At 50.4% G+C, this 27,532-nt stretch overlaps 14 protein-coding genes across 14 annotated transcripts; 2 read left to right on the top strand and 12 right to left on the bottom strand.

Annotated features, from left to right (window-relative positions):
* Positions 1 to 142: 142 nt before the first annotated feature.
* Positions 143 to 2,782, bottom strand: ACHE_60986S (uncharacterized protein; the record flags this gene model as incomplete). The annotated part of the gene is made up of 1 exon (XM_043282222.1): positions 143 to 2,782. The coding sequence occupies one exon, from the start codon at positions 2,780 to 2,782 to the stop codon at positions 143 to 145; it is 2,640 nt and encodes an 879-aa protein (XP_043139622.1).
* A 385-nt stretch (positions 2,783 to 3,167) lies between these two features.
* Positions 3,168 to 3,467, top strand: ACHE_60985A (uncharacterized protein; the record flags this gene model as incomplete). The annotated part of the gene is made up of 1 exon (XM_043282221.1): positions 3,168 to 3,467. The coding sequence occupies one exon, from the start codon at positions 3,168 to 3,170 to the stop codon at positions 3,465 to 3,467; it is 300 nt and encodes a 99-aa protein (XP_043139621.1).
* Positions 3,468 to 3,752: 285 nt separating this feature from the next.
* Positions 3,753 to 7,054, bottom strand: VAM6 (putative vacuolar morphogenesis protein AvaB; the record flags this gene model as incomplete). Its single annotated transcript, XM_043282219.1, has 4 exons — positions 3,753 to 3,807; positions 3,857 to 4,333; positions 4,386 to 4,494; positions 4,546 to 7,054. The coding sequence occupies 4 exons, from the start codon at positions 7,052 to 7,054 to the stop codon at positions 3,753 to 3,755; spliced, it is 3,150 nt and encodes a 1,049-aa protein (XP_043139620.1).
* Positions 7,055 to 7,745: 691 nt separating this feature from the next.
* On the bottom strand, positions 7,746 to 9,512 carry FBP26 (bifunctional nucleoside/nucleotide kinase/histidine phosphatase family protein; the record flags this gene model as incomplete). The annotated part of the gene is made up of 3 exons (XM_043282218.1): positions 7,746 to 8,387; positions 8,441 to 9,100; positions 9,459 to 9,512. The coding sequence occupies 3 exons, from the start codon at positions 9,510 to 9,512 to the stop codon at positions 7,746 to 7,748; spliced, it is 1,356 nt and encodes a 451-aa protein (XP_043139619.1).
* A 1,352-nt stretch (positions 9,513 to 10,864) lies between these two features.
* ACHE_60982S (RNA-binding protein) lies at positions 10,865 to 12,011 on the bottom strand (the record flags this gene model as incomplete). Its single annotated transcript, XM_043282217.1, has 4 exons — positions 10,865 to 11,126; positions 11,195 to 11,548; positions 11,606 to 11,879; positions 11,972 to 12,011. 4 exons carry the CDS (start codon positions 12,009 to 12,011, stop codon positions 10,865 to 10,867), a joined length of 930 nt encoding a protein of 309 aa, XP_043139618.1.
* Positions 12,012 to 13,118: 1,107 nt separating this feature from the next.
* ACHE_60981S (uncharacterized protein) lies at positions 13,119 to 13,805 on the bottom strand (the record flags this gene model as incomplete). Its single annotated transcript, XM_043282216.1, has 3 exons — positions 13,119 to 13,244; positions 13,304 to 13,624; positions 13,680 to 13,805. The coding sequence occupies 3 exons, from the start codon at positions 13,803 to 13,805 to the stop codon at positions 13,119 to 13,121; spliced, it is 573 nt and encodes a 190-aa protein (XP_043139617.1).
* A 315-nt stretch (positions 13,806 to 14,120) lies between these two features.
* On the bottom strand, positions 14,121 to 14,837 carry ACHE_60980S (uncharacterized protein; the record flags this gene model as incomplete). Its single annotated transcript, XM_043282215.1, has 3 exons — positions 14,121 to 14,315; positions 14,369 to 14,683; positions 14,739 to 14,837. The coding sequence occupies 3 exons, from the start codon at positions 14,835 to 14,837 to the stop codon at positions 14,121 to 14,123; spliced, it is 609 nt and encodes a 202-aa protein (XP_043139616.1).
* Positions 14,838 to 15,445: 608 nt separating this feature from the next.
* Positions 15,446 to 15,916, bottom strand: ACHE_60979S (uncharacterized protein; the record flags this gene model as incomplete). Its single annotated transcript, XM_043282214.1, has 2 exons — positions 15,446 to 15,700; positions 15,815 to 15,916. 2 exons carry the CDS (start codon positions 15,914 to 15,916, stop codon positions 15,446 to 15,448), a joined length of 357 nt encoding a protein of 118 aa, XP_043139615.1.
* Positions 15,917 to 16,190: 274 nt separating this feature from the next.
* Positions 16,191 to 16,509, bottom strand: ACHE_60978S (uncharacterized protein; the record flags this gene model as incomplete). The annotated part of the gene is made up of 2 exons (XM_043282213.1): positions 16,191 to 16,415; positions 16,474 to 16,509. 2 exons carry the CDS (start codon positions 16,507 to 16,509, stop codon positions 16,191 to 16,193), a joined length of 261 nt encoding a protein of 86 aa, XP_043139614.1.
* Positions 16,510 to 17,679: 1,170 nt separating this feature from the next.
* ACHE_60977A (ATP-binding protein) lies at positions 17,680 to 20,509 on the top strand (the record flags this gene model as incomplete). The annotated part of the gene is made up of 3 exons (XM_043282212.1): positions 17,680 to 18,379; positions 18,432 to 20,287; positions 20,351 to 20,509. The coding sequence occupies 3 exons, from the start codon at positions 17,680 to 17,682 to the stop codon at positions 20,507 to 20,509; spliced, it is 2,715 nt and encodes a 904-aa protein (XP_043139613.1).
* A 247-nt stretch (positions 20,510 to 20,756) lies between these two features.
* On the bottom strand, positions 20,757 to 21,953 carry MDH1_2 (malate dehydrogenase; the record flags this gene model as incomplete). Its single annotated transcript, XM_043282211.1, has 4 exons — positions 20,757 to 21,350; positions 21,401 to 21,495; positions 21,547 to 21,817; positions 21,888 to 21,953. The coding sequence occupies 4 exons, from the start codon at positions 21,951 to 21,953 to the stop codon at positions 20,757 to 20,759; spliced, it is 1,026 nt and encodes a 341-aa protein (XP_043139612.1).
* Positions 21,954 to 22,760: 807 nt separating this feature from the next.
* Positions 22,761 to 23,671, bottom strand: BOS1 (golgi SNAP receptor complex member 2 family protein; the record flags this gene model as incomplete). Its single annotated transcript, XM_043282210.1, has 3 exons — positions 22,761 to 23,210; positions 23,259 to 23,606; positions 23,669 to 23,671. 3 exons carry the CDS (start codon positions 23,669 to 23,671, stop codon positions 22,761 to 22,763), a joined length of 801 nt encoding a protein of 266 aa, XP_043139611.1.
* Positions 23,672 to 24,290: 619 nt separating this feature from the next.
* Positions 24,291 to 25,013, bottom strand: ACHE_60974S (uncharacterized protein; the record flags this gene model as incomplete). The annotated part of the gene is made up of 4 exons (XM_043282208.1): positions 24,291 to 24,324; positions 24,390 to 24,800; positions 24,849 to 24,913; positions 24,963 to 25,013. The coding sequence occupies 4 exons, from the start codon at positions 25,011 to 25,013 to the stop codon at positions 24,291 to 24,293; spliced, it is 561 nt and encodes a 186-aa protein (XP_043139610.1).
* A 632-nt stretch (positions 25,014 to 25,645) lies between these two features.
* On the bottom strand, positions 25,646 to 27,346 carry LAT1 (putative pyruvate dehydrogenase complex, dihydrolipoamide acetyltransferase component; the record flags this gene model as incomplete). Its single annotated transcript, XM_043282207.1, has 4 exons — positions 25,646 to 26,719; positions 26,784 to 27,007; positions 27,106 to 27,155; positions 27,240 to 27,346. 4 exons carry the CDS (start codon positions 27,344 to 27,346, stop codon positions 25,646 to 25,648), a joined length of 1,455 nt encoding a protein of 484 aa, XP_043139609.1.
* Positions 27,347 to 27,532: the final 186 nt, after the last annotated feature.

Below are 27,532 nucleotides of genomic sequence, written 5' to 3'. Positions count from 1 at the left end.
CTGATTAGCCCTGGGAAGAATGATTGTCAAATGCAAGAACCACAGTCCATTCATGCTAAAAGGTATCTCCATGTATCAACAAATAAATTCCATTCCGCAACACAAACCGCAAATAATGCAAAATATAAGAAAAAAAAAACAATCAAATAACCATTTCCCGACGCCGACCCTGCATGCCCAATCCCAATTCGCCAAGTCTCGCATCTTTCGTAGAATCATCACTGTTAGTCCTTGCCACGGCGGTTGGCCGGACCTTGGCCCCCACGAACCCCCGCCGATCCCGTCCTGTTCGGCCTCGGCCGAGCCAGTTGTGTTTGAGGGCTTTGCTGAGCACTTCGATTCGTTCCTGTGGCTCGTCGCCGGTTTGCACGCTGGCGAGCACGCTGACGCATTGGAGCATGCGGCCTACTGTCTCGGTGATGAGGTGGGAGGTGTCTGGTGCTGAGGAGGATGAGCGGTGGATTATGGTCGGTCGTGGGGCGGGGGAGGAGAAGGATTGGAAGATTAACTGGTCTGGGTTCGAAGATGTGTTTGATGCTGCGCGGCTGCGGTTGTCGCTCATGCTCATTGAGTCGGAGGAGTAGCTGCCGGCGGCGGCGTTGAGGAGTGTCGATGACTGAGAACTGTAGCTTCCGAATCCTCCGTCTAGCGATGTTGCTGTCCCGGGGCGTCCGCTATTGGTGCTGCTCTTTGTTGTTGTGACGCTGAGGCCTGAGTTTCCCAGGTTCATGCTGTCCAGACTCAATCGGGAGAATGTGTTGAGCAGGCTCTCGTACCGACAGATAATCACCATGTCACGGAACGCGGTCAAGACGAGGTTGCGAACTTCCAGCGCGCCTCCTGGCGGACCAAACGGTAACCCATTTGTAGATGTCCCGCTCCAGAACTCGTTGGCTTCCCGTAAGCTCATTACAGATCCGCATCCCTTGAACTCCAGGTCCAGAGGAAGAAAGACCGCTTGGATGAACGGCAAGATCGTGCCGAACGTGAGCATCCATATCTGTACCAGATGAGGAACCAGCTTCTCATCCGGAACACCGCTCAAGTTGTGGTTCAACGACGCGAATCCTGTATCCAGCAGTTCGCGCAAGTCGTCGATTATCGCAGTCGGCGTGCGTTTTTGCACACATCGTTGGATGTGGATCAGAACCAATTTGTTCAGATCCTCAATCGCAATCCGCACATCCTCCCCATCAAAGATGACCAGGAGCTTCGCCTTCAAAAAGTCCCATGCATCTTCGGGGGTCATGTTGTTCAAACCAAACCCCTGCAGCGTCTCTCTGAGAGCAGCTTCTGCAAGAATCCCCGTCGAGCTCCCAAGAGACGAAGGGCCAGGAAACACAGTGGGAGTGCCATTACTGCCTGTTGCATTTACAAGCCCGTCAACCAGCTCTGATTCCGCCAATGCCTTTTCTTCCTTTTTCTTCTCGCGTAGAGCCCGTCCTCCATGGAGAATATCTAGGCCACTGACTGACTTACCGAATGTAGTAGAGACAGTACCAGGTGACTGGGGAACAAACGAGTAGAGCGATTGAGGTGCGTTCGGATCCGAAGGCTTCGAATTACTCCATGCCGACGACAAGGGCAGATGGCGATGTTCGTCCACGCGATCCTTCAGCTTCAGCTTCTGTCGTGACAAGAAGTGATGCTTATGTTTCTCCTTATCCTTGTCCTTCTCCTTGTCTTTATCCTTCTCCTTCTCCTTGTCCTTCTTCTCCTCACCGGACGCTGGCTTATCCGCCGGTACAACCGTGGATGCAGACCCATTCGACAAATTGTACATTGACGGGTTATTCGACGGCAACACTGGCGTATCAGGTAAAGCAGGCGTCGATGTGCTAACAATCCTCGACAACCCACTGGCACTAGCAAAGCTCATCTTGCTCGGCGATGGCATACCCCGATCCTTGAAGGGATCCTTGTCCCGACTAATCCCAATATGCTTAGGCTTCGAGAATAACCTCTTTTTCTTCTCGCCCTTCTGCTTCTGTTCTTTCTCAGGGACCGGCTCCCCAGGCATCCCCGGAGGCTGTAACCCGGGACTCCTGGGGAATGCGACATTGGCCGCCGTCGTAGCGACATTTGTATTTCCTCCAACTAGCCCATTCTGATGTGACGGCCCCGGTATGAGGTTCGGCGCAGCTAGTAACGGCGGGGGCGGCGGGGGAGGAGGCGAGTCACTGCCTGTTCTTCTGTTCCTCGATAGATTATCTTCCGATTCCTGGGAGATCGCCTGCGGCCGTCTCGGTGGATGTTGGCCAGACGACTGCTGCTGCTGCTGCTGCTGCTGTTGTTGTTGCTGCTGCATCGCCGCCTGAGCGGCGATCCTTGACGCGGAAAGCGTAGCATCTGTCGACGAGGCTGTCGGGAGCGACGGTTCGAAAAACCCTTGGGAATGATGTCGAGACCGATGCCGTTGGATCTCGGCTCTCTCTCGCCCTAAGGTGGTGGGCTTGCGACCCAACGGCTCATTCTGCGGCATGCTGGCAACCGGTCGCACAGAGGGGTTGGCGGTCGACGAGGTATTGCTGCTGGTGGTGCTGGTGGTCGTTATCGAGGAGGTTCGAGGGGGTCGGGACGCGGTGGCTGTGCCGGGAATGTTGCTGGTGCTGTTGTTGTTGGTATTGACGGCCGAGACGGTCGTCACGTTGGATGCAAGTGAAGATGCATCGCTTCCCGACGAGGCTGTGGCGCCCAATTCGTCGTCGAAGGAGGGACGGGAGGGAAGCTGGGCTGTCCTGGAAGGATGCTCCGGCGAGCCCGAGAACCGCAGCGTGTTCATTGCGAAGTGGCGGAAGTGGAAGTGTGGAACGGGGCGGAGAGAACCAGGGAGAGAGGGTGAGACGATGATGCTGAGACGTTGCAGTAGTGTTACCGCGACAGGGTTAAGGAGCGCATGTTTCGTGTGTTGTTGTAGTTGTTGTAGTTGTAGACTGGAAGAGTGTATGATTGTTGTTCTGGGGAGACGAAGTAGCCAAGGATACGCCCATCACGCCGATCGATCGCTGTTTAGCACTCCGTCTGGAACGTTTCCCTTTCATTAAACGCCGACGCACCCCGCCCGATGCTTTTTTACCACCACCACCACCACCACTCTCTATCCAGCACGCAAAAACGAGAGAAACACCAAACATTACAAATAATCGAATACTCTCATATCGATCGCCATGTCGACTTCTACCGGAAACCATCTGCGTGCCGTCTACACTTCGCCTCAACCCTCTACTCAGACCTTCCAGCACGACCTTTCCTCGACCCCGGTACCCTCCGACACGTCGTCCAAGGTGGCCTACCTGGGAGAATTGCGACAGCTGGTGCCGAAATTGCAGGATGAAATCAATGTGTTTCTGACAGAGCGCATGGAAGAGGACAAGAAGGCTGCCGAAGCGCAAGGGAGGAAGGAGTCGGAGAAAGAAGCCAAGGAGGAAGAAAACTACGGAGAGGAGAATGTGGAGGAGGATGCTTGAGGTTACACAGGTCCATAACGGTCATGCATTGTGAGATTGCCCGGTCTTCCTATTATATGGACATTGGGGATATCGACTCTATCATCAACTATACGGTGTACCTTCGCGGTAACAACACGCCAGCGCACACAAACACCTTGGATATATTGCTATCCTGGGGTATCAAATCGCAGAAAAAACATCCGCTGCTCTGCCCGAATCTCATCACGGACGGAGAGTATAAGAGAAAGGAAAGAAAACAAGAAACGAATGCAACATATGTCCAAAATCAAGATGCAAGTATTGTCATGAGGTAGTCGTGGACAGTCGATTCGCACATCCGAGATGGACAACAGTATTACTGCGATTCGTTAGCGGACATCAGCGTGCACAATACAAGCAAGACTTACTCTGGAAACACATTAATCACACTCCCTCCAAGCCGCTTGTGGCAGATTCCACAAATCCTCTCCTCTGTCACAGTAACATGCCTCGACCTCGAGGACTTCCGTTCAATGCCCTCGCCGACTAACAACTGCGCCTGCGTCTTTACATTCTGGGCCTTTTGCAAGTTCGCCGCAATTCTGGACTCATTGAACTTGGAATTGGCAGCGCGCATCCGACCTTTAAAGTAGAACTCTAGTCCTTTAACCGGTAGTGATTCAGGGATGAGTTCTAGCGCGGAACTAGGAGGGAGACGGGATCCATGCTTTGCGAGTATGTCGAGCGCGGGTCCATATTGTGGTTTATATCCATAGGGCGGGGTGAGATATAGACCTAGTAATGTCAGATGGATAGATGAGTGTTCATCTTTCGCCTCGTATTTTTCTCCCTCGGGCGCAGCTTCTTTTGCGGACGTATCTTCCTTGTGGACGTGGTTACAGTATCTGCAGTGGTTAGCCAGCCTTATCACGAAATGACTATTGATTGTTGGCATACTCTTCTGCTTTGGCGTAGTCCTCGAGCTTGAACACGTAGATCTCCAAAGCTTGTTTATGTTGTCCCATCTTGCTAAACACGATGGCTCTCGCTTCGAAGAACTCAGGATCTAGCACAGTCAGTAACAGCCAGCGATTCCATTCATGGAAGAAACGCTTACCGTTCCGGTCCAGCCGATCAAGCATCTTAGCCGGTGAATATTGCGAGCTCGATCGGAGCGTCTCTAAGAATCTGTTCCGCCATTCGACACGGTCGTCGTCACTCACAAACTCCCCTTTGTTCAGACGATCCAAGTAAAGAAGCAAAAGTTTGTAGTGCAAGTCCGGTGTCGTATCATTTAACTCCCCAATAACATGCTCGAGGTACTGGACAGCCAGGGTAATATCGATCTTCTCGAGAAACTCCAGCACCTGATGTCGAGGTAATGTCTCTGCATTTTCGGTATCTGCCACGAATATCTCCATCCCCAGTTCAGGATCCTCTCGCACCGGCCACTCCGCAAACTCGAGAATGAGATCGATCTTCGCTGGAGGCAGGTTCTGCAGATACCCGACCAATCTCTTGGGCCCATGGAGTTGCGGAGCTGATTCGTCTTCTGTTTCTGCTTGGCCGAACTTCCGTAGGAGTTCGAGGGCCTGACGATGCATCTTTTTGCCATAGAGGAAGTCAATGAGGTCGTTGTAGCGGCCGGTTTCTTCTAGCCGCTCCATTACAACGTCTGGGTCACAGAAGTTCGCGATACGGAAAAGGGAGCCGGCCAAGGATGGAGTCGCGAACATGTGTGCCCGGAAAAGAGTCGTGTCCACGAGTCTTGCCTTGTCCCGGAGTTTCTCTGCGAAAGCTTCCTCTCGCTCTTCTCGAGAGAAGTCGAGCAGTTTAACGACGGAATCAGTAAACTCATCATCCGCAGCATTGGTTGGCGGGTCTGGGATTTTGAGTGAGCCATCAGGGTTCAGAAATCGCTGAAACCTCCTCCGGACATCAGCCAGATATGCCTGGAGTTCCCGAACGGCAAGTTTGAGATCTTTCCCTTCTAGACGCTTGTCTTCCTCGACAGGCTTGCTACGGATGCTACCCGCATCATCGAAGGCGTCAGTCCTTGTTCGGAGGATAGATCTCATAGATGGAGCATGCGTCAGTTTCGTGGTGGGACTCGTAGCATCTTTGGAAGTCGCATTATCCTGGTCCTCGTTCGGCTTGGGTGAATCTTCCGATCCGCTATCCTCGGATTCTTCCTCTTCGACAATACAGGAAAGATCGCCCGCAATCAACTTGGGATAGAGTCTGATGACTGTCTCGGGGGGTGCCGAAACCTCTGTAAATAGGTCCATCGCGTCTCGATATTTCCTCACGTTGAACAGACCTTCGGCCTTCTCGAGTTTAATCTGGCGTAGCCGGCCGGGTTTGTCTTTCAGAAGGGCATCTTCGAGCATAACAAGCAGACTAATCGCTTCGTCTAGATACCCTTTCTCAACTAGGGTGTCGATCTGCGTATCGTAGCTCAGAGCTTCCATCCTCCATATAACCCTATCACTGCCAATTAGGAACCCTTTTCCGGCATGGGCCAAGCTGATCGTAGGCTGGGGGATATGCATGAGATTGGCGGACGGCAGCGAGACGGACTGAAGCAACGATAGAGTCTCCGGATTTCTCACTTCCAACACACCTTTTGATGCATCATGAAGCGCAAGGAGGAATGGATATGTGTACCCGATATCCGACGGTGCATGGCTCCACGGAATCTGCCTGCGACCCAACGAATTGCCATTAATATCAATGAAATGCGTGTTGATGTCCTTAGCCAACAGTATCTGCCCTTCACTGAGTCTTGTACAGAGAGGCTTCGGACCCATCCCACTCATCCCAATATAACTCATACTAGCAGCCCCAACGCCAGCCAGCCGCCCAGTCTCCTGACTACCGAAACCCCCAATACTCCCCGGCCCCACAAGCTCCGTGACTGACGAACTCTCAAGATCCACCATAACGAAATTCGACCCAAGACCAGCTACCAGCTTCGTCCCGGAGATCCAGGTAAGCGTCTTAATCCCACTAACCAGGATCATCTCCGCCGTGTCCTTCTCCAGCTCCATATCCCGCCATGTCCACAGCAGTATCTTTCTCTTAACAGCGACCGCAAGCCGAGACACAATCGACGGAACGCCAGTCTCGGGATCATTCACGATATTCGATGTTATCGCAAATGTCGTCGCGCCTTTCGTCTTGGTGAGCTGCTCGTGCAATTCGTACGTCTGCAGGTCGTGGATCGACACGTAGCCGCCCGATAACGAAACCAGCAGCTTGGCCTCCTTGATCAGGGCCAGTTGCTCGATCTTGTACCGGGAGAACTTTTCGATTTCGCGTAGGAGATCGGTCGGTTTCGTCTTTGGTGTCGTCGCCCGAGGTGAGCTTGCTGTTGCGGGCCTAACTCCCTCATCGCCGTTCTTGACCGTATCTCCTCCTTCGGCTCCTCCATGGTGCTGTCCCCCGCCGTTGGCGTCGGTGGTGCCCTCCTCATCATATGAAATCTCATTTACCCGGTATATTCGCAGACTGCCATTGTTCAGCCCGACGAGTAGTCGATCACCGTATGCGAGGACCGATTCGATCTTGGACTTGTCCCGCTGCTTGAGCTCGACGAGAGGCCGAGCTGTGAAAGCAGACAACATGCTGTGCCAATGCACCTCGGTTGTTCTCGCGCCTGTTCACCCGCTCCAGACACAAGATGCAATCATGTCCAGCAAGAATATCAAAGCCGAAAAGCGCAGCTAATCTGCTGTCCGCTGCTTCCAGTCGTTCCCGATCGGCGGACGCTGGTTATCACGGCGTTAGTCAGAATTTAGTCAGCTTGTTTATCGATAGGGGCTATGAGGTCATAGGCGTATCGCGCAAAGGACTACAGTTTGTTGCAGAAATCCATAAGAAAATAATATTATGCAATGTAAGTACTAATATGGTATTTGTTTATGTATGCTTTTCGGAATATAGACATTTTGAAGGGGCACGCCACCAAACTCAGAAAAACTTATTTTCCAAACGCCTCGGTTTTCATACAATGCCGAAGTAATATGATGGATAAGGAGGTAAAGTGTTCGTTCACGGGAGAGGAGAGAGCAGGTAGCGTAGAGAGATAAAGGATGTTGATCGATTATAGAAACCCTGGATATAGGTTAAGTCAGAATGAGGTAGGGTATGCCGTAGATGAATGGAGATACCCAGGAAGGCATCTATGCAACGTATTCTGACGAGTAGAACGACACTCGGAAATGAAATAACTGACGAGGTACAGCCTGCAGGTTTAAGGTCGAGCCACATGTAATTACACAGCGTATCGGGCCGCATGCTCGAATAGCAACTCAATCATTTCTGATCAGCAGGGAACTCCTGGTGGTGTGCGGAAGTACCCTTGCCACGCCAGGTGGATACTGCTGGAATGTCGGCCTTGAAGCGCTGCTCTTCCGTTCCGTACGCACGAGGAGTAAGCTTGATTAACGTGTGAAGAGGAACCTCCATCCACGGGCTTTGCTCTTGAGGAGTATTGAGAAAGTAGGCATAGATGCAACGTAGGACGGCTTGATGAGTGACGATAATGACGTTCTCACTGCGCTCCAGCTCCATGATGATAGGCTCGAGGCGAATAACGACATCACGGTAAGACTCTCCGCCCCGGTAACGGTAGTTATATTTGTCTTCGTCACGCGCCGCAAAGTCCTCGGGGTATTGGTCAGCAATGTCCTTATAGGTCAGGCCATCGCAAACACCAGAATCAAGTTCATCAAGCGCTTTCCATTCCAATTTCCCAAAGCCCGGTGTGCCTGCCAGGTGACGAGCAGTCTGGATCGTACGTTTCAAGGTCGAAGTCCAGATGACAATCTTGGTGTTAGGAGGATATCCAGACTTGCGCATGAGTTCAGGGAGGGCTTTGGCGTAAGCTTCTCCCCGTTCGGAAATGCTGGAATCACCACCAATCTTTCCAACCAGATTGTACTCGGATTCTCCATGCTGAAATCGAGATTAGCATGGTTTTCTTTTGCAACCTTTCGGTAATCACTTACACGAGAGAGCCAAATCGAGCGCGGCTTGATATGAAGGTTTTGGATATAGTAGACCAACCGACTTGACAAATAGTCCTTGATTTGGTTGATGATGACGGTGGAGCCGACATTTATAAGCTTGACATAGGTGTAATGCTTCTCGTTCTCATCAATGGTTTCGTAAACCTGCTCGTAGTTCCGGATACGAGTGCGGAAATCAAGCGCAGCCATCTCGGGATCCTGACCCTTGTAATCCGGAGACGTGGTTTTGACCTCGAGGATGTTGTTCATAATGACCTCCTCATCGTCGCATGTTGACTCGACGAACAAGGTCTCAACATTCTCCCTCTCGCAGGACTCGTAGATCCACCGGCGTCGTTCCCTTGTCGAGTTGGTGGCATCGAGAATGGCAACGACACCTTGATCTTCTCGGAACCAGGCAAGCATGTCGGATACTGCAGCCTCTGCGGCAGCTCGCCTCATTTTCTCCCCTTCCTCATTGTGAGGTTCGAAGAACTTGGCCGAGGGCTGGGGTGTGTTATGCCGACGATATTTGCCGACGTTAAATACCCGAGCGGGAATGCCCACCCAGGCAAGATACCGCATTGCCTTCCCAGCTATGAGACTCTTGCCTCTGGCAGGAAGGCCAACCATGACAACACAGATCTTCGTGTCATCTGACTGTAAAATTGTTGATGGTGAGTATGCTTTCGATAACATTTCCAGAAGACTTTCTTTCAAGCTGCAAAACAAAAAAATAATAACTTGCTACGAGGAAATCCACGCCAAACATCTGTCACTGCTTTATCAAGGCTGGGCGTTCCGACAATCGGATGCCGGAAATTGAAGATCCATCCTCGATCACGAGACATGGGGAATAATTAGATCCCACCCGAAGTGACAGCAGTTTGCGCGAGGAAGCAAATGACAAGGCATGCCCGATCATAAGCCGTAAATCGAACATCGTCTGACGAGGAACGTCGGAAGAGAACATAGGAAAAAGCAAAAAACCAAAAAAAAAAAAAAAAGGGACGCTTACGCTGGCGAAATAACTCTTGTGCCCTCGCTCACTGCGCGTGCTGCTGAACGACATGGTGGATTCTTTTTTGTTGAGCCTCTTTCTTGACTTCGGGTATTGATGAGACAGTCAAGACTTCGGGGACGGGTTTACCGATCGCGCAGGAAGCCGAGAATAGGAGAAGACCGGGGAGCGTATTAGCAGGAGTGATTATGCACCTTTTTTGGCGATGGTTCAGCGACTCAGAAGTGTTGAGCGTAGTTTAAATGCTCCACCGGACGGACGAGACAGATCCGGCTGCCTCAAACTAGCAACTTTAGGGAGTCTTTAGCTGGTGTACTTGTAGAGGAAGAAACGACAAGCCGATTCAGGGATTATTCTAGCAAAGGACTAGACCCCGATAGTGGATGCGGTGAGGGCGAAGAAGAAGAGAGGGAAAGGACAGCACAGACGTCATGCCGTGGGAAAGCACGACCCGGATAAGAGACAATGGAGGGGATAAGAGAGGCGGAGGGGAATAAAAAAGAAAAGAGAACAGATACAAGTGAAAGAGAGAAATCCAATCAAACAAAGTATTAGACAATTGCAGATGATGCAGTGAATTCAATCAAATCGGGTGATGCCCAAGATCGCTGGGGTCCACGTGATTTTCCCTTTTCGTTCGGGTAAAATCGAGCCCGTGGAGATGGAGTGCTGGATGCTCAACCCCGGACTCGACCATCAGAAACCCCTCATTTACATATTTTTACGTTAATGATGCCGAGAATCTCTCGCCTTCCGTATTTACTTGGTACCGTTCTGTCTGGATTGACTATCGGAATGGTGCCGATTGGACCAGGGTCTTTAGTTTACGGAGGAATGGATGGACTCTCGGTATGTCCACTGGACAAAAGGAAGGGAAGACTACTACTACTACTACTACTACTACTACTACTACTACTACTACTACTACGTACTGAGATACTCGGCTCAGAACTGACATGTATGAATCTGCATGCAAGATTATCGTGTTCGCTAATTATTATCACGCTTTTTTGAGTATGGTAAATGTTAAAATATGCCCAATTTCCAAAACTCTCAACCTGGCGTTGTCTTCCTTCGTTGCTGCTTTGTGAAACTAATGAAATCGAGGAAAGTCGAAGCTGACCAACGTCTGACTTCAAGGGCACAGGTACCTGCAGCGTCATGCATGACAGGCACGGACGAAACTGCAGACCTGGTATTAACGAAGCACCGCAACCGTTTTTTCCCACGATTTCTTTCGGCAGGCTGGCAAAAACCAGATTGCAATGTCTGTAGTTATTTTTGCAGCAATACACAGGAGTGCCACCCTGCTGGAAAAGCGACGACCCGTAACTTTTTTTGCTTTTGTCTTTATTCCGTCAAAACCGTTGGTAGGCGTAAAATCGGCAATCACTCAAGGTACTCTATACCCCAACGGGAACTTCGTCGGTTGCAGGGATCTCAGTCGTCTGGGTAGATGGCATTTTGCTTCTGTCGTCCCTCCATGTCTCTCCCCGGGCCCGTTGGACCCTAAGGTTGGCGCCCCAAGGACCCTCCTTGCCATTCATAGTGTTCATGGCGTCCTGGGCCTCTTGAATGCTGCTGAAGTCGACAAAGAGATAGTAGTGGTCACCGGGTTCAAATCGCTTGGAGGGGTGAGGAGTAAACAGCTTGCTAACGTTCTCACTAAAGGAAGAGACAAGAGTTAGTATCTCAAATGCTTTCTGTGCGACACAGGAAAGAGATGTACATACACCTCGAAATCCTTGAAGAAATTGTTGATGTTGATGCTGAGAGCTTCGTGGTCGGTCAATTTGGGGAGACCACCGACATACAGACGACGGCTGGAGTCACTGTTCACCTTGGCGAAAGTGGGAGTTTCATTCTTCCTCCAGCGATCGATCGAAAATGGCGAGCTCTTCTCTCCGTCCATGCGCTGTTGCTGAGACTTCACCACACCGGGCTTGATCTTGACAGGCCGACCAAGCATGTCATGGCCGTCCAATTGGCCCATTGCCCGATCAGCGAGCTCCTTTGTCGGCAGGTCGACGAAGCAGTAGGAGGGGTTGCGGCCCGTGAAAGGATCGATCGCAATGTCGATACGCTCGCTATGAAACACTCAGTCTGGGATCATTCGTAAGACCAGATCACGTCAAGATTCATACATGGAAAATTTCGCCGCCGTAAACAGGGCTTCCACATCCTCAGACTTGGCAGTATAGGGCATATTGCCGACATAGAGACGTCGGCCCTCGGAAATAGCATGGGGGACATGTGGGCTTGGTCTGCTGAAAGCCAGTCTGGAGGTGTTTGTCCTGGGCTTAGGAGAACCCTGACCCTCCAAGCTGGGGCTTTCTTCTCCCTTCATACGCCAGTTAGGGGAGTTGAAAGCACGACCGTTCGTTCTAACGCCATTTTGGAAGGGAGACCTTCCAGGAGCTAAGACACATCAGCAACTCATGTAACTTTTAGGTTTACATTGGAATCAGCCCCAGATGAGCAACCCCAACGGTATCCATCGTCCTACACACTTTGTTGCTGCGGCTGCGGGCTTTCAGGAGCGTCAACCATTTTGTTTGTTGGATTATCCAGAAATCGAATAGAAACAGCGACAAGTACAAGGTAGATATCCGGTCTGCGATCAAGAAGCGGCGCAAGGTCAGCATCGAAATATATCCGCGGGGGAGGGGAAATCGCAAACCAGCTGCTTACCTAGACAACGGATACTAAGGGGTATCAAAAGAAGAATAGCAGAATTGGCTTGCCAACAAAAGAATACTAACAAAAAAGATCTGACCAAAAATGAAACGAACCAACGTAGATACAGTTCCTTCGGCGACAATTCCAGAAAAAATGCCGCCGAAAATCTACTTTTTTTTCAGGCGGTGAGGATCGTCTCTGCAAATCATGCAAACTTCTGTCGCGCTATTCCTGTTCCTGTACGGAGTTCTGGTTGGTCCGTTAGCGATGCATTCTGCCCTCCCACCGCCTACTATCAATCGACTTTTCTTCGCCGAGTTTTTTCTTTTCTTCAAACCTGCTAACACGTCTTGACCAAGGTCGAGCTGGTGTACGTTTTGAATAAGACGGTGGCCGTCAGACTCCGAGAATTCGTTCTCGATAAGACGAAGGAATTCTGTTGTCATTGGGCACTGGATTGGTGATGCTTTCATCCAGCTAGCATGATGGTCAAAGGACCAGATCGATATCAACAGCTTGCTGTTGTACTGAAATAGAGTGAGTCTTTCCCCAACGTCTCCTTTTCCCCCATCACCATCCACTCCTATGATGAGGCATGATTTCACACAGACCTGTTCCGATTTTATAATGCGGACACACAATCATTGTCCAACTGCTATCTGAGAATATTCTCAATACTTAGCCTGCTCACGCATCCTCTTGTGTTCATCTGAGCTAACAGTCACAGGAATATCTAGTTCCGCTTCGCGTCTTGTTTGAATGGTAGTTAGTCTCTATAGTTATTGAAATTGGATTTTATATTTGATAATTTTGGCATGATAGTCCGTAGTGTGAACTTTATGTCTTATACGTTAGCCCTAGACGCGTCTTTCGTCTAAATTATTAAATCTAAGTTTCATACTCAATATTTCCTAGATTACGAGAATTGGCTTGTCAACGCCCAAGAAGCAGCAGAGGTAGAGCCCATATCATGACAGTTTACTCTTCATCTGTGACCGCAACGCCGTTTCCACTCGACATCTTCGCAAAGTTCTTTGGACTTTTCCTGGATCGTAGAGATAGGATATCCTCGATATCTTTCTTGACACCCAGGAGAATCGGCTCCTATAGGAATGAATCACGTTATCAGCTGCATTGTATCAAGACAGGGAGGCGCAATATACATGTTCCTTTTCAAAAATAACGAAGTTGGCTTTCATGCGCGCGTAACGGCCCTTCAAGGTGGTGTTGCCAAATTTTATGCCGGTAATCTCCTCAATAGCTGCTTTGATATCCAGCCATTGTTTTCCATCCTTCTCTCTCATCTTGATAATCAGTCTATCCTCTGGCCCGGCCTCCTCGTAGCTCATGGGTATCGGGCCTAAAGGGCCAGCCTTCTTTCCGGTCCTGTTCTTTTTTGCTGGAGATCCGTTTTCGTCTTCCATGGCCTGCGTCTTTTCACGAGCTCGGTTTGTTGTAGCTGTTGTAGGGGCGGAAAGTTCGCTCTGTTTAATATGGCAGGTTAATCCAGATTTCCAGGGCTAGCGGTGGGAGGCTTACTTTGTCTTCCTCTTCTTTGACCTTGAACGTTGATGACTCCGGGATCACGGTCGTTACGCTTGCATTGATTGACCCTCTGACGAAAGGGAAGTCCATGTTATCGCCGTTTACGGACATAAGAGACATGGCTGGGTCGTTTCTCTATCACTGCGATGTGGGAAGAAGGAAGGGGTATAAAATATGGAGATGTCGGGGAAGTGTTACTAAGGTAAGTGCGAGTGTTGAGCAGGTACCATGAAATTGTATTTTATTAGGGATCTGGGGTAAACCAATGGTATTCTCATATGTCCTGGGCCTCTGGGATTAACCATTGACTGGGCCACATCCTTTTTGCAACTACTGCTTTCGAGCCACTCTAACTAATTCTTGTCGCACATCCCAGGGCTGAATCCAATTCAAAGCGTAACCTCCTAGACAATAACCGAGCACTTATCATGAAGCTCACTCTTCCTCGACAGCTGCAGCAACCACCCCGTTTCCATTGACTTTCTTGGTCAGTTCCTTAAACTTTTTCTGCACCGCGGACGTAGGGTATTTGTTTCCGCTCTTTGCTTCGATGGCATCAGCGATCCTCTGCCATTTCTCGTGCTCCATTTTCTCTTCGATGCCTTTTTTCGCCTGCAGAAGGTAGTCTGCCTGTTTGCATATGTCAGTACCCTGGTTATAAGGGGGAGCTTAGGGCAACGTACGTCCTCTTTCTCGAAAACAGTAAAGTTGGCCTTCATGCGCCCATAACGGCTTGGAAGGCTGCTACCACCGAACTTGACCCCAGTGATTTCTTCGATAACCTTGCGAATATCCGACCATCCCTGGCCATCTTTCTCTCTCATCTTAATAATCAGCTTATCCTCCTCACTCGCCTCGTCGTAGCTCGTCGGGATAGGGCCCAAGCCGGCCTTCTTGCCGGGGGCTTTTGCCTTGCTTTTCTTAGTGGGGGATTCGTTCTCGTCCATCGTGGTCTGTGTATTTTCGCGGATGCGCTTTTTGGGAGTTGAATTTTCGTTCTGGAGGGTGTAGCGGTTAGTTCTTATGCTGGTGATGAGGGTGCGGATGACTTACTCCATCTTCTTGTTTGATTTTGGAGGTCGGAGATTCTGGGATCGTAGCCATTTCATTCGGATCGTCAACAGGTTCTTGTTTTGCGAAGGGATGCTCCATGGTGTCTTCGTTGGTAGGTGTGAAGGACATAGGTGGTTGTTGTCTGTTGCTGGTACGTAATGTAGAAGAAAAGTTGATGGTGGATCTAGAGCTCAAAGTGTTATTGAAGTGAAGTGAATAGAACAAGCAACAATTGACACTACGCGTTTCTAAGTCTAGAGCGAATGGTGGCATGTTTCATTATACATCAGAGCCTCTAGAAATAACCATTGTCTGAAATTCAACCTTTATTATGTGACAACTATTCAACTACTCCGACTGATACTGAACTCAGGGCTAAACAGCGACCATTCCATACAGGTACTGGCGCAACATCATCTCTCTTGCTCAATTTGTTGAACTTCTTCTGCACCACAGACATGGGGTATTTGTCCCCGCTTCTCGATTCAGTATAATCAGCGATTCTTTGCCATTTTTCGTGTTCCGTTTTCTCCTTGATTTTCGTCTTTCCTTGCAGAAGGTGGGATTCCTGTTTGCCTGTCAGTCTCGTGGGTCCCGTGACTCGTGGAGAAAAAAGAAGGGAAAATATAGAAACAAAAGGAAGTAAATAAGAAAAAGCAGGGGGACACTCACGTCCTCCTTTTCGAAGACAACAAAATTAGCATTCATTATCGTATCATGCAAACCGTGCTACTTCCCAACTTGTTTCCCGTAATCTCCTCAAGCGCTCTCTTCATCTCAGCCCAGTCCTTCCCCTCGGTCTCTTTCATGCACAGAATCAATTTGTTCTCCAGACCAATCCCCCTGTAACTCATCGGAATTGGGTCAAAAGGACCAGCCTTCTTGCCAGGATACTTGGCCTCGGACTTCTTGGTAGGGCTTCCCTGCTCCTGTTCATCCGCGTTGTCTCCGTTCATCAAGACCTTTTGTCCATGAGCTCGCTTTTTTGAAGTGCATGTTGTCTGTTGGAGGTAGGACGTTGGTGCTGTTCGAAGACATCGTTTCTTGGAAGCAGGTTAACAGGGATATTGGTTTACTGCGCCATTTGGTTCGTCGTTGGCCTTGGGGGTTGGAGAATCAACGGTCAAGATGATGTCGGTCGAATCAATGGGTTCCTGTTTCGCAAAGAAGGGGTCCATAATGTTGCGTTCGAAGCGGTAAAAGACATTTTCGTTGATGTTCTATGTCTTGCTTGTGCTTGAGGGAAGAAGAGAGTCTAAGAGACTTGGAGAGAGGGGTAGAATTTGACGAAGTGTTATTGGGTTGAATAATAAGTGTCAGTGAAAGTAATGAAGCCACTACGCAGGTGTATTTCAAGAAGTCAAATGTGATGATGGAAAATTCCGTTTCTTGGACCTCTGGTACTATTCATTTGACTATGTACTTTGACGCTTTGGCTAAATCCGATCCCAATCAAACTCCAAACAAACAGAATCCCAGTTCATTCGTATTCCTCCATGAAAGTAGTAGCGATACCACTTCCAACATCCCTCTTGCTAAGTTCCTTGAACTTTTCTGAATGGCCGCCGATGGATACTTGTTTCCACCCTTAAGCTCGACACTATTCGCGATCTTCTGCCACTTTTCAGATTCAAAACGCTCCTCAATTTCCTTCTTACTCTGGAACAGATGGTCTTCCTGTTGATAACCTGTTAGTAACATATACCCAAGATGCGTAGAGTCCAGACCAACGTACATCCTCTTTGTCGAACACCACGAAATTAGCCTTCATCTGAGTGTAGCGAACTTGGACAGTACTCCTCGCCCGTAATGTCTTCCATAATTTTCCGAATCTCGGCCCAAGCCTTTCCCTGAACTCCGTTTAGGAGGATGATCATTTTATCGGCCTCGCTAGCTCCGTTGAGGGTTGTGGGTTTGGGCCCAAAGCGCCAGCCTTCTCGGAGGGGCTTTTCTTGGTCTTCTTAGTCGGGGATTCTTGTTCTTTCATCACGGTTTGCGTTGGTGGTCTTGCCTCACTTTTTTGGGGTTATCGGGACAGGGATTCTTCCTGAATTGTACGGTGATTAGTAGCGTCGTTTTATTGCATGAGAGCTGACTTACTTCTTCACCCCTGCTCATTCTCGATTCCAGAGATGAGCACGTTCTCGGTGTCGGACATCACTGCAAGTCTCGTGCGGATCAAGTTCTTCAGTCTTGAGAGGGTAAGCGATGGTTTCGTCAGATGGCGTTAATGGCATGCCGACTCTGCAAAGGAGTATAACATGCTCAGAGATGGAATGTTATAGTTAATGGAAGCAGCAATTGCCATGGTGATTGCCAGCAGAGATCCTTTATAAGAGCCCCGAGTGAAGAGCCGGCGAGTTCCATTGGTATTGTCTCATTATTCCACTATTCTTCCGCAAGTACTCTTTCCATTAACTCTTCTACTTTGTACCCACGGCCCTTTCTTGCTGATTCCTCAACTTCTATATAGCCGGCCAATCGTAAGAAGCCAGAAGGACGCCCGTATTCCTGAGAGCCACGTACGATACCACGTGATATACGAAATTCCAGGATACAACAAGCTGTGAAACCTCAACTTGTCTCGACGCAAATGTTTTTACAGCCCTATAAAGCACAGCACAATCTTCCAGCTGGATAGGATTGTTGAGGTGGAGATGTATTGTACTACCGAAAAGTAAGCAATGCCAACATCCTTGCAGGAATGACGCCCGGTTGATATGCATATTAGTTGTTTGTCAGACTTTCCAGACGTCAAGCACACCGCTTGACAACGAAGATTCATTTCTTTTCTTTCTTATTTTTTCTCCTTCTTTCGCGCTCTCCCACTCCATATCCTTGCTCTTTCCCTGCTTCTTCGCTAAAAGGTACATATATTATGTATTCCACCTCTGCATCTCCAGCTTATCTTATCTAACATCCCATAAGCTAGATCGACACGATGGCCGATCCCACGCAAACCCCAGACTCTACCAGCAACGGTACTAGCGAGACTCCTGACAGCCAAGACACGGCGCCTGTGGCTACTCCGAAGAGCCCAGTCGTGGAGGAAGTCGACAAGGCCAAGAAGAACCAGCCCAATCCGAAGAAAACGAAGAAGCTTGAGGAGCATGAAGATACATCGTCCTCCTCCAGTGAAGACGAATCAGGATCGTCCTCGTCTGATGAGAGCACAGATGAAAGTACCTCTCCGCCAGGAATGGTTTCTTCAGAAACCTCTGAGTCGGAATCAAATGAAGAGCAGCGACGGACAACAAAGTCAAAAACAAAGAGGTCCAGACGCAGGAACCAAAAGAAGACGAAAAAATCTCGAGCGCATCGCTCGTCACATTCAACTACTGAGTCCGATCGCAGCGACAATGGGTCTGAGGACTCTTCTAAAGACAATCAACAACTCCCGGGGCCGCAAACTGAAACTCTGCCGGGAGCCCAGGCCGCTGAGCCTACTGACCTTATCCTCGCGTTAGCCAAAAGACTGGCGGCAATGGAAGCCGAGTTGATCGAGGCGCGCCGCAACCAGAATCTGATTCAGTGCAACCATACCGGCCAGAGCGAAGAATCCCCTCAGTATGAGCCCAGGAAGAGCAAGAAGGATAAGATCAAAATAGGAACCAAGGTGGAATTCAAGCGGGTTGATCAACGTGTGTTTTACTTTCCGAGAGTTCCCTATGTCCCACAATGCTAACTTTACAGTGTGGGACAACACCATCCATGATTACAAACTGTCAGAAACCGTTGAAAAAGAAGAGACCGATGAATGGGACCAGTATATCTTCACAGTCCGCCGAACCTTTGACGATGACAACAAACACGCTTCAACGACAGTGGACATCCGAAGCAAGCCCCTTCGTGAGGCTCTCGCCAAAGTGATGGGCGGCGTCAAAGGCATCAGCCTGGTCGAAGAGAAGCCATCGGTCGACCCCAACATGCTCTTCCTGTATCTCGAAGAAACTCGCCAGTACATGAAGGCTCAGAAGCAACTTGCCAAGACCGAGAAGAAGAGCAAGACGCGCAAGAGTGCTGCCACCAAAGCTGCCCATCTCAAGGTTCTCGTCAAATACCTCGATACCGACTACGCCGAGATCAAAAAGGCCCTACACGCGATGCTGAACTCCAACACAATCACCTTCGACCTCATGTGGGCCTTGTTCAAGCCAAACACCATTGCGTACGCATCGACGTACGGAAACGAAGATGAGCCCCGTGCTTTCAAGGTTGACTCTGTCACGAAATACAGCAGTATATTCGACGGCGAGTCCTACAGAATCAAAGGCCGCTATCTCAACTACGACGGTAAACACTTCGGCATGGTCAGCATGGTGGAAGCCATAGACGCCTTCAAGGGCTCTCGCAAAATCACCAGCCTGGAATGCTACCCTTTGCACCACCACCGGGATGCAGAGGCCGTGCGCGTCAAACTAATAGAACGCGGCAGAAAGTTCGCCTCGCTAAAGGGCCAGAACTACAAGTACCACCAAGGCATGGCATTCTGCAGAAAGGAGCAAGGCGTCGCAAAGATCAACGTCAACGGCCGTGTCATGGTCGACCCAACCACCCACAGCCGCATCAACCCTAACTACCCAGTTGACCGCATCCGCCGCAACCAAGACGACGGCGGCAACGCAAACATAGTTGACGACGACGACGAAGACGATGAGGGACCCATTCTAATATCCTACGAACGTCGCCTAGCTACCGACCCCAACGGCAAACAATACACCGTCCGCGTCAAAGTCGACAAGCACGGCAATGAGATCCAAGACGAAACAATGGACGGACTCCTCACTGATCCCGCCGAGCGCGCCTTCACAGACGAAGAACTCACCATTGCCAGCCCCGTCGTGCGCGGCTTCGCCTTCAACGAGAAAATGTGGCTCGAGTTCTCCGTCTCCGGCATCCGCGAAATCGATTGGAACGACAAGGCCTTCGACTCCCTCGTCCTCCCCGACAACCAGAAATCCATCGTCAAAGCCCTCGTCGAATCCCACACCTACAACGAAGCCCAGAACATCGACGACGTCATCCAGGGTAAAGGCCGTGGCCTCGTCGCCGTCCTCCACGGACCCCCAGGGACCGGCAAAACCCTAACAGCAGAGGGCATCGCGGAACTCCTCAAACGGCCTTTGTACACAGTTAGCATGGGCGAACTCGGCATAAACTCACGCACCCTCGAAAAAGAGCTAAACAATATCCTCGACATCGCACACACATGGGGCGCAGTGCTCCTCCTCGACGAGGCAGACATCTTCCTCGAAAAGCGCGGCCTGCACGATATCCACCGCAATGCGCTCGTGAGCGTCTTCCTGCGCCTGCTCGAATACTTCCAGGGCATATTATTCCTCACGACAAACCGCGTGGAAACCTTCGACGACGCCTTCCAGTCGCGCATCCACATTGCGCTACGGTACGGCGATCTTACAACCAAGGCTAAGCGCAGCGTGTGGAAGATGTTCCTGGGCAAGGTGCAGGCCGTGGAGGGAGTGCAGACGGCCGATTTCACGGACAAGGACCTCGATGCGCTTGCGCGTCATAACATGAATGGTCGACAGGTAGGTCCCTTTGGTATCCCTCGCTCTCTCACTTTGGTTTTATGTTCGATGTTAACGAGACAGATCAAAAACTCCGTCCGCACGGCGCAGGCCTTGGCTGTTAATGAGAAATCGCCGCTCTCCATGAACCATATCAAGCGTGTTCTCGAGGTCGCCGAGACGTTTGATCGGGACCTTCGTGGTGGACCAGGGTATTTGGATGCGATGAGGAGTTATACTTGATATTTATTTCATCTTTTCCTTGGCAGATTCGGTTGATGTCTCATCTTGCCTTATTTATCGCAATGTCTGCTTCGTTAGTATAAATTGGCTTGGCTATTTGTTTGGTTCTTGCCTATGTAGCCATTTTCAGTTACGACTTTACGCAAGTAATGCCATATGGAACAAAGAGATTGATCATACAGATATCATTAAAGTTTTGATTTTATAGGAAATACATATCATGTGTAACGGTAGTTATACAGACCGTTTAAGGGTTGGCCTTGACAAAGTCAATACCCTTCTGGATGTTCTTCTTAAGATCGCCAAGGCAAGCCTCAAGGAGCTTCTGCTCGTAAGCAGTGACGTTGCCGACGGGGAGGATCTTCTCAGCACCGTTGGGGCCAAGCTCGACCTGGGAGGCGAAGAAGTTGACACCCTGGTCCTTGTAGAGAGGGGACTCGACGAAGGTGGGCTCAACGACACCCTTCTCGCCCTGGGCGGCGCGGAGGAGGGACTCGGCGAAGCGGGCACCGGCGAAAGCCATGGAGAGGGTGGCGGAACCAGCACCGTCCTTGGCCTTGACAACCTCGTCACCACCGAACTGGATGCGGTTCACGAGCTCGTCGCGGGGGGTACCTTCGATGTTGGCGTGGTTGGACTGGGAGAGGAGAGGGACGATGGTGACACCGGAGTGACCACCAACAACGGGGACCTTCTCGTTGGCGGGGTCGGTACCCTTGAGCTGGGAGATGAAGCGAGAGGCACGGACGACGTCAAGGGTGGTGACACCGAAGAGACGCTGGGGGTTGTAGACACCCTTGGACTTGTAGACCTCGGAGACGATGGGGACGGTAGAGTTGACCTGTTCAATTAGACCGCGGCCATCAAGATTTGTTGGTGCAGGATACATACAGGGTTGGAGATGACCAGGACGTTGGCGTTGGGGGCAGCGTCAGCAGCAGCCTTAGCGAGGTCGCGGACGATGGAGGCGTTGGTGTTGAAGAGGTCTATACTAGTCAGATTGTTTCATTCCCAGAAATTTCTGGCTTGGAACGTACCGTCACGGGTCATGCCGGGCTTACGGGGAACACCGGCGGGGATGAGGACGATCTCAGAGTTCTTGAGGGCATCGCTGAGGCCAGAGGAAGAGGAGGGGTCGTAGCCAGTGACGGTGCTGTTAGTGTTGATGTGACCGAGGTCAGCAGCGACACCAGGAGCACCGCGGATATCGTAGAGAGAGAGCTCGGAAACGCGGGGGTTGAGCTTCAAGAGGAGGGAGAGGGGCTGGCCAATGCCACCACCAGCACCGAGGACGGCGACCTTGGAGGCCTATATAGATATATACGTTAGCATGCTTGATAACTTTTCTTGAGTAGATGGGCACAGAGCTGAAACGCACCTGGCTGGCCGAAGCGGAGAAAGCCCGCTTCTGGAAGAGGTTGAGGGACTGACGAGCGGCGAACATTGTGAGAGGATTGGTGGGGTATAGGAGAGTGTAGAGTGAAGAATTAAAAGAATTGATAGAATGGGGTGGAGGGGAAGAAGAAGAAAAGAAGAGAAGGAAGAGAGAGCGACACGAGGGAAAAAGGAAGAAAGCGGGTTGACCGGTGAGTGTCCACTAATCGTTTTTGGGCAAAACGGCTGTCGGTTCCGATGCCGCAATACAATACCACAACAGAGCACTGCGTATATGTCGGGTGGATGGATGCATTCAATTACTGCTATACTAACATTGATCTATTATTCATGTTCATATATTCTGGACTGGTACTTGTAGAGGCAGTAGACTTGTACCTCTTGAGTAGTCCGTACTGTGCGTATTATGTGGATAGCAACAGCCTCGGCGCATCATCACCACAACAGCTACACTTGCACAGGAACTAGTCTGTATAACAAACCCCCTGATAGAACCCTAGTAGAACGGAATGGACAACTACTCCGTACTCTCGGAACTCCCGCCATTCCATGTGCAAACTCGGCTAGGTCGGAGAAATGGATCATCGGATCCTGTGATGCCATAGAGAGACACACGGACTCTGCACGCACTATTGTCAAAGTTTAGTCGATCATATCTGATAATCTTTCGGTCTGCCGATGCTAATGCGAGTACTTTATCTGAAACTGTACATAAGTCGCGCGAATTCAAAGGAATGCATTGCATCCAGGATATACAACAAACTAGAGTAAACATAACCGCAGGCCAAACCATCCGAACTCCGGCGCTTGAGAAAACCAAAGCAATAATACAATATACTAACAAACCAGACAGTGCTCATCGCAAAAAGTGCAACACCGCCCAGCAGAACAAGAAGAATATCAACACTCCAACCCAGAAAATCCACTTATCCTGCTTAGCCCGTCGCTCCACCATCCGAATCGTATCCCCGCTCACGCCCAGCGTATTGGCAACACTGTACAGTCGCCGCTGCGTACCCTTGAGGATTTCCCGCTGCTCTCCCAGATCTGCAAGCACCGCGCGTCCCCGGTCGAGAAATTCATCCAGCTGGTTACTGGTGTTGCCCAGGAATGACTGTTCGCGCAGCGCGTGCGTTTCTCGGTTATAATCGGCCGGCGGTGCGCCAAAGCTCAGTCCAGATCGCGACGTAGTCGAAGGGGCGAATGGCGATGATTGAGGGAGGGCAGATTGTGCGTAGGGGTTTTCCGGAGTCGCGGCATGATGCGGTCGACGGCCGAGGAGTTCGTTGCGGTTCGACATGGATTGCTGTTGTTGTCAGCGACAGTCACAAGGTAAATAAAGACGGAGACCTACAGCATCTTCTCGCACTTTGCGAAGGCCGTCAAATTGCTGTCTGTAGTCCCCAAGCTCTGCTCGAAAGTTCTTAACCCGTTCAAACGCCTTCTCTTGTTTCGCAGGGATCAATTCCTTCTTGGATAGCGCCGAGTAGTCGTCCACCGTTCGCGATAGCGATGCTAACGAAGCTGCGATCTGGCCTGCATTGACAACCATCAGCATTTCATCCCGAACCAGACACGCGTATTCATCCGAGAGCGACTCACCTTGTAGTGCTGCAGATGACGTCGCGGGCGACTCCGAAAAGGTCTCCAGATCCCGCCGGATCGCAGACGACTGCTTAAGCGCAGAATTGAAAAGCGAGTTCTATGTGATAGAACGTCATTAGAAACCTCCATCATTGAGACTCTGCAGTATGCAGTACGTACCATGTTGCTTGTTGCTCGCTTGGTCAGTGTGTACAGTTGATCCCGCAGCTTAACGAAGCCACTGCGCACTCGTAAGAAGGCGTGCGGAAATATTTTCAAATATCGCCGAATAGTTTGAGGTCGAATAATGCCGAATTCATACGGCTTCTGGCAGATGTTTGCTCAAGGCAACGTGGTCATTATTGGCAACGCCCCCGAGGCCACATGTTCTTGCGATTCTGACGGTCCTCACCGCCTTGGGCTGAGGTTTCATCCAAGGCTCACTTAGTGTTGTTTTTCTACGCTATGTGAGTCTAACTGGTATGACCTGCAGATTGCTGCCGATTTGATTCCTGCATGGCCTCGTCTGTGCTGCTGCCAAATTTATGTTGTCCATCATATGGAGCATGATCGATATACTGTTGTATATACAAACCGGTTCTACATTTATATCCCGGATTGAGAAGGAAAATATTGGGTTACAAACTAGTATTAGGAGTGTGACAGCACATCATTCTAGCTTGAAGGAATAACATAACATCATTCAATCATTGAGCGGGGATGGTATATAAGGAAAATCTACCGTCAGGGCAAAGACGCCTTTCAACCGAACAAAATCCCGACTGCTTTTGGTATCCTGCATTTATTTCTTGGGGTACTTGTTCTGGATGAGCCATCTAAGCAAGCATCTGTCAGCCTTTGTCTTTCTCAAACCAAACACTAATCTCCAGAATAGACTTACTTGCTCACAAAGTAGTCCGCAACACCAAAGGCACCAACAGCCCCAGACCAGAGACCAACAAGCTCCCAAGACAGCTTGCCGCTCAGATGCTTCTGATAAGCACCGTATCCCAGCCCAGCACCAGCCAAGCCGAGCAATAGGGCATTTCCCACATAGACCGGGTTACCCTTGTTCGCGCTCAGACTGGACTTCTCGGCCTTTGCCTTGGCCCGGGCCTTCCGAGCCTTGTTCTGGCCCTCGACGTTCTGTTGCTCCTGCTCGCGTTGTAGCCGCTCGGCCTGGGTGGAGGTTTTTACGTTTTGGTTCAGGAAGTTCGGATCAACGGATGACACATGTGGGGAATCGACGTCGACGAGAGTTGCGGGATTCTCCGATTCATCTCTGTAGATTGCCTCGACTCTGGGAGCGCGCCTATTTTTGGATTCGGTCAGTTACGTCATTGCACGAGCGAGGTCATACGACTTGTTGCAACATGTTGACTCACGCCTAAGGATTGAGAAGCGGTGGTTAGCATCTGCCATTGACTATGTAGGAAACAACAATAAGAAAGAGACGGTATTGGAGAATACTCACATCTTCTGGGGATTGCTTGGCCCCTCTTGCTGCAGCGTCGGCGTAAGACATGATGTGTTATGGTATCAGGGAAGTCTGAGAAATATTTCGCAATTAAGCGAGCTCTGTGAAGTGTCAACAGTTAGGCCAGAGATTTCTCCATTATTGACCAGTGCTAGAATGTGTATTCCCGGAAGTAGCCATTGGGTATGGTTTCATGAGGGGCAATAGCAAGAATGCACTCACCAGAGAATTGGGGAAAGGATGTATGCGGAAGATCAGGGGTAATGGAGCTGAAGTGTAGGAGAGAAAAGTTGTCAGGAGGCCACTGGCGACGTATTTAAAGCAAACAGCAACCGCTGGAACCTTGCTGCAGTGACGACATAACGTCATCGATATCATGTGGTGGAGTCGGCACGTGCCGGGTGGATGCCAAGGTTCAATCTAGACCAGGAAGCCTTTTCCATTCAATGTTATTCAGATACTCCATACAGGCATACACTTATTGATGAAAAGACAAAGGAAATTGTATTGAAGATGCTCAAAATGAAACTCATGAAATCAGACGCATTACGGTCTGCAGGATGAAGACGCAAAAAGAAACAGGTTTTTAATACATATAAAGACACAAATAACTCAAAATGAAATCCCAATCATACATAGATCTACTAAGTACGCCAGGACTGTCCATCGTCACATTACCTTTAGAGGAGGAGCTCCAAGGGGTTCTCAACAACCTTCTTCAACTCCTTGATCCACTCACCACCGACAGCACCGTCAACGACCTTGTGGTCGAAGCTGCCAGTGACGATGATCTGGTCGTCCCACTCAACAGAGGTACCCTCCTCAGTCTCGACGGGGACAGGGACCTTACGAGTAGTACCCACGGCCAGGATACCGGCCTGAGGGGGGTTAATAACAGCAGTGAATCGCTCAATGGCGGGGTTCATGCCCATGTTGCTGATGGTGAAAGTACCACCCTGGTACTCCTCGGGCTTCAGCTTGTTGTCACGAGCACGCTTACCAAGGTCCTTGACCTGGTTGGAGATGCTGGACAGACCAAGGGCCTGGACGTTCTTCACGACAGGAGTGATAAGGCCAGCGGGGGTGGCAACGGCAACGCTGATGTCGGCGCTGTTGTGCTGGCGGATGACAACCTGTCCGTTCTCCTCGCGCCAGCTAGAGTTGACAGCGGGAACCTTAAGGAGAGCGGCAGCACAGGCCTTGACAAGGAAGTCGTTGACCGAGAGCTTGTACTTGCCCTCGGAGGAGGCGTTGAGAGCCTGGCGGAGCTTCAGAAGCTTGCTCACCGACAGAGTAGTCGAGACGAAGTAGTGGGGGTTCTCGCGGGTGGACTGCTGAAGGCGGTTGGCAATGGTCTTGCGCATCGAGGTAAGAGGAATGTCCTCGTAGGTCGCGCCAGCAGCAGCAGCGGGTGCGCTGGGCTTGAACTTCTCAACATCCTCCTTGGTGATCTGACCACCACGTCCGGTTCCCTTGAGACCTTTGATGGACACACCCTTCTCCAATGCCAGAGCCTTGGCAGCGGGGCTGATCAAGGGCTCACGGTCGAGACTGGGCTGAAGCTTCTCGCCAGTGGTGTCGGGCTCCTGAGCAACGGGCTCGGGCTCAGCGGGTGCTGGGGCCTCAGCGCCCTTCGACTCGGGCTCCTTCTTCTCTTCGGCGGGGGCGGCGCCCTTGTCACCACCGGCATCCTCCAAGCTGAACGACTCGAAAGCAGAAACATCGGCACCCTCTTCCGCAAGGACAGCGATGGGCTGTATCAAGCAATTAGCAAACCTGCTTACTATCCTAACCAGATACGTCATATAGAGCACATACAGAGCCGACAGCGACGTCCTTTTCACCAGTGTCCTTCAGGATCTTGGCAAGGACACCCTCTTCTTGGAACTCAAAGTCCATCTGAGCCTTATCGGTTTCGATTTCCACAAGGACGTCACCAGGTTGCAGACCATCACCGGCCTTCTTCTGCCATGCTCCGATGTTTCCAGCGGACATGGTCGGCGACAAGGCCGGCATGCTAATGATGGTGTGGGACGGGAAGGCTGTAGTTTCGTTATGTCAGAATTGAACCATCTTCAGACGAATAAAGCTGCAGATATAGAGTCGGGGCAGATCGAAAAGAAAGTTCTCAGTGACATACACTTGGAGGCATAGAAGCGAGAGAGGGCAGACAAGGCGGGCAATTGAGTTCTAAACAATGATATAATAGGTTAACCTTGATCCATATAGGTACCCCCGAATTAACGGGGAGGAGGTGGGGGTAATGCAACATACTGAGCAGCATCCTTGAATCTGTGGACAACCTGAGGCCTCTTCAGGCAAGCGGCGCCTTTGGACAGAAACATGGCGCCGGGGCGCATTCGGACAGCAGAGGCAACCATAGCGCCAAGATGGGGTATCTATATCAATCGTAGCCCCACGGTTCAAGCGAAATCAGAAAATAAAAGCGAAAGAGGCTGGCAATAAGCCTAACAAGTTGTGCGGGCTAGAGAGAGGCTTGATTATCCTGATATATCAGAGAGTTGGGGGACTCCAACGTCCAGGAACTTTTCTGTTGAGCTTTCCGG

The sequence above is a fragment of the Aspergillus chevalieri genome, chromosome 6 (genome assembly GCF_016861735.1).
Source record: "Aspergillus chevalieri M1 DNA, chromosome 6, nearly complete sequence".
Taxonomy (NCBI): Eukaryota; Fungi; Ascomycota; class Eurotiomycetes; order Eurotiales; family Aspergillaceae; genus Aspergillus; species Aspergillus chevalieri.
This window is presented reverse-complemented; position numbering and strand designations above follow the sequence as displayed.